Raw genomic sequence first — 6,000 nt, 5'->3', positions numbered from 1 at the left:
AGGCTTCAGTAAGCCATGATCCTGCCACTGCACTCTAGCGTGGGCAAGCATATTTTAAACTCATGTTCAAATAATGATGATTGAGATATTAGTATTTCCGTTTTACAGGGTAGGCCCAGTCGTTGTGAAATGAGATGGGGCATGCATGAATGGAAAGGATATTGTAGGAAGACAGAAATGGAGAATGAAGGAAATTGATCAAAACTGTCTTTATTCTTTAAGAGTAAGAGCTGGGCGTGGTGGCTCACACCTGTAATCCCAGCACTTTGGGAGGCTGAGGTGGGCAGATCACGAGGTCAGGAATTTGAGACCAGTCTGGCCAACATAGTGAAACCCCGTCTCTACTCAAAATACAAAAAATTGGCCAAGCGTGGTGATGGGCGCCTGTAATCCCAGCTACGCAGGAGGCTGAGGCAGGAGAATCGCGTGAACCTGGGAGGCGGAGGTTGCAGTGAGCTGAGATTGCGCCACTGGACTCCAGCCCTGGCAACAGTGCGAGACTACGTCTCAAAAAAAAAAAAAAAAAGTAATTATAGGCCGGACACAGTGGCTCACGCCTGTAATCCCAGCACTTTGGGAGGCAGAGGCGGGCAGATCACGAGGTCAGGAGTTTGAGACCAGCCTGGCCAACATGGAGAAACCCCGTCTCTACTAAAAATACAAAAATTAGCTGGTGTGGTGGTGTGCACCTGTAATCCCAGCTACTGGGGAGGCTGAGGCAGGAGAATCACTTGAACCTGGGAGGTTGAAGTTGCAGTGTGTGGAGATCGTGCCATTGCACTCCAGCCTGGGCGATAGGGCGAGACTCCATCTTAAAAAAAAAAAGTAAGAGGCCGGGCGCAGTGGCTCATGTCTGTAATCCCAGCACTTTCGGAGGCTGAGGCGGGCAGATCATCTCAGGTCAGGAGTTCCAGGCCAGCCTGACTAACATGGTGAAACCCCGTTTGTCCTAAAAATACAAAAAATTAGCCGGGTGTGGTGGTGCACACCTGTAATCCCAGCTACTCAGGAGGCTGAGGCAGCAGAATCCGCTTGAACCCGGTAGGCAGAGGTTGCAGTGAGCCGAGATCGCGCCGTTGCACTCTAGCTTGGGCAAGAAGAGCGAAACTCCGTTTCCAAAAAAAAAAAAAAAAAAAAAAAAGTAAGAATATACCCAGGCAGGATATTTATAGAGGAAATGCAGCAATCTAATATTTATCATTAATTAGAAAACTTTAATTTGTAATCTACCAAAACAGTGAAAACAAACAACCCTTCCCCCGCCCCCCAATACAAACCCTCCGTTGGCTACTCCAGGGACAAGAGGCGTCACCATCGCTAAGGAGCTGGTTAGGAATGTGGCTCTCCGACCCTAGCCCAGACTTACTGAATCAGAATGTGCATTTACCACGACGACCAGGTCATTACACGCATTTTACAGTTTCAGAAACCCTGCTATAGCCTACTGTACTTCAGCGCCAATATTTTGCTGAAAAGAATTCCCAGCTGGAACTGTGGCTCCCGGAGTCTTTCACCAGATGGCAGCAGCCCACTCCTCCCTGTAGCACTCCCATTGTTCCAGGCAGGATTCAGCCGCAGGCTCCTCCGGAAGACCAGGGGCCGACGGGGCGGTGGCGGGGTCGTGCCCAGTGGGAGGGGTCGGGTCTGCCCAATGGGTTCTCTCGGGTGGGGGGCGGGGCTCTATTTCAGCAGCTCTCAGGGCCTTGGGCTCATCCCGAGTCCCGGGCTCAGTATGTGGCGCCTGCCTCGCGCGCTGTGTGTGCACGCTGCAAAGACCAGCAAGCTCCCTGGACCTTGGAGCAGGCCTGCCGCCTTCATGTCCACTCTCCTCATCAATCAGCCCCAGTATGCGTGGCTGAAAGAGCTGGGGCTCCGCGAGGAAAACGAGGGCGTGTATAATGGAAGCTGGGGAGGCCGGGGAGAGGTACGCGGGCGCTCAAGAAATCTCTGCAGCCGTCGGGGCTCGCTCGAGGAGGCCGGGAGGGCACTGACCTACCGACTCCCCGCTGGCGCTGGAGGCAGTAGTAGCATGGGAGATTTTGAAGCTCCACAGTAGAAGTTTTCTCGTGTAGGGTGCCTTTAAAACAAAAACTTAGATTTTAGGTCCTTGTGTGCTATGCAGAATCGACGTCATTTTGGAGCTGTAGGGGCTAAACTTCCCGCGCATATTTAAAACCTTGTGGTCGACCGGGCGCAGTGGCTCACGCCTGTAATCCCAGCACTTTGGGAGGCCTAGGCGGGCGGATCACCTGAGGTAGAGAGTTCAAGACCAGCCTGACCGACATGGAGAAACCTCGTCTCTACTAAAAAAAATACAAAATAGCCGGGAGTGATGGCGCATGCCTGTAATCCCAGCTACTAGGGAGGCTGAGGCAGGAGAATCGCTTGAACCCGGGAGGTGGAGGTTGTAGTGAGCCGAGATCGTGCCATTGCACTCCAGCCTGAGCAACAAGAGCGAAATTCCGTCTCAAAAAAAAAAAATTAAAGCCTTATGGTCTTGGGATCTATGGTCTTGTGAGAAATGTGGCACACTGAGCGGTGCAACTGATCTTAATTTAGAGCTTAACTCTGGCTCTTCAGCTGTGATGTGCACCGCAGGTAACGTTCTTCAGTGTAGTTTTAAGTTATCTTCCTTCCTGAATTCTTTGGGAGTTTGCAAGCTTGGACTTGCCGAAATCTTGCCATGTTGTACGTTGGGCTGTGAACTCCTTTGAGGACTGGATTTTCAGCATTTCTCCATTGCCCAGGGCTTAACACCGCGCCTGATACCCATTACTGCTCAAAACAATGCTTTATAGAATACCATGGAAAGGTAAGGTTATTATCGCCCAGATTTTTTTTTAAAAGAAAGTTTTTTATAGGAGGATGTTATGTAACAGTTAACAAACTTTGCTGGACGTTGTATATTATATAATGAACCTGCCTTGGTAGAGGGAACACGTCTTTTGGTAATCAGTGGCTGTAGGAGATACAGATAATTTTAATTGCTCCTCAAACCTCGGTGTTTCATCCTGATTTCCGTGTGGTATCTGATCATTAGGCTCTTGAAGGCCTTTTTAGCTGTGCCTTGATTTTCCCTTTCATTGTTGACCTGAGACCTCTCCAGTTGGTGTGGACACAGGACTTTCCAACGGTTTTCCTGCCTTGGCCATTTCATCTCTGAGCAGAGGGTGGGCAGAGTAAGGAAGAGAAGAAATAACTAAAACTAGTCAGTTTGGTCTGTTATTAATGGAAAAAGAGGCAAAATAACTGGTTATGTTAAGCCTTTTGTTTATATGCCTAATATTGAGATGTCAGGGGCGAGTTTTGCAGAAAGGTAGTTTCTAATGTTTAAGTCAGAAATGAAAGATAACCTCTGTAGAGTGGTTTATATGTAACAGAAGTTAACCTAAGCTTTTTGAGTTTGGGTATTATATCATTTTTTCCTCGCTTGTTTTTCTTCCCTGTTTGGCCTATTCCCTTACTTCAGAAGGGATTACATTTTCTATACATGATCATCATCCTTTTGTTTTAAGGTTATTACGACCTATTGCCCTGCTAACAACGAGCCAATAGCAAGAGTCCGACAGGTAAGAGTGTGTGTGTGTGTGTGTGTGTGTGTGTGTGTGTTTAATTCAAATTATACACAAGGAGTTTGTGCAGGCTTTCTTTAGAGGCAGAAGCCAGTTAGGCAGGTCAAGAATAATATAAAATCACAAATGAAGAGAATAATGTGTTTATTTTTCATTTGTCATTTAGGACTGTCTGGGGGAGACTGTCCTCTCTTGGGTGGGGGCGTGAAAAGGAAAGAACCATAGAAAAGGTGAAGCATAGAAAGATTAGGCAGGGGGCCATTTAAGGCAGTGCTTCTGAAGTACCTGAGGATTTTGTTAGAATGAAGCTTCTGATTTCTGAAGTCTGGGTTGGAGCTCAAGGTTCTGCATTTCTAATATGCCTCACATGTTGTTCCCAGATGAAGGTGACAGATTTTGCTTTGAAAAGCAAGGTTTTAAAGCATAGTTGGATACCAACCTGTTTTACCGGGTTCTAGCTAGTTTTTGGAAGTATAGACTGTGGGAATCATTCTCAGCCATAAATGTTAGGGAACCCTAGAGATTTCCCAATTCTTTTCTGAAAATATTTTTGTGTTCTAGAAGATCATCATCATTTCTCTTTATTTCCCCCTTTCTGTCCCCCTAATTCTTAATTTAGGCCAGTGTGGCAGACTATGAAGAAACTGTAAAGAAAGCAAGAGAAGCATGGAAAATCTGGGCAGATGTAAGTATGGCCTTTGTTTCTAGAATTCAGAAAAGATCACTTTGCCTATTGTAACCAATGAGATACATAAACATCTGATAAGCAGGTCAGTGCCGCCTTGTTAAAATGTGAGCTCCTTGGGGGCTGTGATACTGTACTAGGGCTCCTGCTGTTTTGGAAACACCTCTGCCATATTTCTAGGGTAGTGCCTTTTTTGTACTTGCCATTCATTGAATGGATAAATTTAAATGAATTAAAACTTTGTGCTGGTATAGTATAAACTTGAGCTGTGAACACTACTCTTCACTGAAATTACTTGAATTTATAATTAAATAGAAAATGAATAGAACGTCTATGCCAGAAATATTTGTTTGCTCCTCCTCTATCCCCCTGCCAGATTTGTCTGGGAGTATCTCAGCAATAGGTCAGCATTCCTGGTTTAAAGAACAACAGCAGATCGCACCTGGTGGCTCATGCTTGTGATCCCACCACTTCAGGAGGCTGAGGCGGGTGGATCATCTGAGGTCAGGAGTTTGAGACCAGCCTGGCCAACATGGTGAAACCCTGTCTCTAGTAAAAATACAAAAATTAGCCAAATGTGGTGGCGCGTGTAATCCAGCCTACTCAGGAGGCTGAGGCAGGAGAATTGCTTGAGCTTGGGAGGCAGAGGCTGCAGTGAGCCAAGATAGCACCACTGCACTCCATCCAGCCTGGGCGACAGAGTGAGACTCCATCTCAAAAAAAAAAAAAAAAAAAGAGCAGTGGCAGCATCCCTTTCTCAGGGCCAGAGGCTCATGTTCCTTGACTGTCTAATCAGGCTGTGAGGCAGAGTCAGCCTCCTTGGTCTCCGAGTCTCCACCATTGGTTAAATGAGCAAATGTGGGAACTGTGACTGGTGCTGGGCTGGCTACACTGACTTGTCACTAGGTGGGAGCTAGGCTCCTGAGAAGGGGAGAGTAAAGGCGAACTAGGATAGCCTGATTTCCCAACCTTTCCACTACCCCCATCCTCAGTGTGCTTTGTCTTGTAAAAAGAAAAGACTGGGGGTGCCTGCCTCCTGGGAGGGTTAAATGAGTTAATCATTTAAAGTGCTTACTGGAGAGCCTGGCACAGGAAAAGCTTCAATACATTTGAGTTAAACCCTGTGCTGTTGAGTGTGGGACTGCTGAGGGACTGCTGAGCTGCAGTATTTTCTCTGAGTCAGTGATTGCAAGGGGGGTTGGGTGGGGTTGGGGTGGATTGCAGAGTAGCAGCCTGTCCAAGAGAGCCCTGGGTTGGATGAAGCTTTTTTTTTTTATCAGCCAAGATACGTCTTTGTGTAAAGCATGAAGCACATCTTTCCTCTACTTTAATTATGGATAGAAGTATGGCCTAGGGTTCCATTATACACAATCAAAAGTATCCTTGGGCAGAAAAATACCACCTCCACAAGTAAACAGTGTGCTAGGTAAAGTTCACCCTACCTGGATAGAGAATACTGTCCAAAACAGTGTCCTTCATTGTTTTAAAAACTTACTTGTATTTATTTCTGATCATAAAAGTAATAAATATTCTTTTTTTAAGAAAAGATTGATGCTGTAAATAAGATAAACAAATTTAGTCCCCTTACCCCAACCTCTGCAATGCAAAATGATTATTAGGTTTAGGTTTTGGTGCATTTCCTTCCAGTCTTTCATGTATTTATTTCATAGTTGTGATTATTGTACATCCATATATACATGGTGTGTATAAAATTTTGTGACCTGTGATGATTGCATTGCATAC

The 6,000-nt window shown here is 46.0% G+C and overlaps 1 protein-coding gene across 1 annotated transcript in view; it reads left to right on the top strand.

Moving 5' to 3' along the window:
* Nucleotides 1–1,557: 1,557 nt before the first annotated feature.
* The window catches only part of ALDH7A1 (aldehyde dehydrogenase 7 family member A1), a 53,068-nt gene continuing 48,625 nt past the window's right edge, over nucleotides 1,558–6,000 (top strand). Inside the window, exons 1-3 of the mRNA XM_031011229.3 lie at nucleotides 1,558–1,924; nucleotides 3,516–3,569; nucleotides 4,192–4,257. Coding sequence (XP_030867089.2) covers nucleotides 1,652–1,924; nucleotides 3,516–3,569; nucleotides 4,192–4,257 — 393 coding nt within the window. The 5' untranslated portion in view covers nucleotides 1,558–1,651. The remainder of the gene's footprint in view (nucleotides 1,925–3,515; nucleotides 3,570–4,191; nucleotides 4,258–6,000) is intronic.

This window comes from Gorilla gorilla, chromosome 4, assembly GCF_029281585.2.
Source record: "Gorilla gorilla gorilla isolate KB3781 chromosome 4, NHGRI_mGorGor1-v2.1_pri, whole genome shotgun sequence".
Lineage (NCBI taxonomy): Eukaryota > Metazoa > Chordata > Mammalia > Primates > Hominidae > Gorilla > Gorilla gorilla.
Note: the sequence above shows the minus strand (reverse complement) of the source record. Positions and strands in the feature narration are given on the sequence as shown.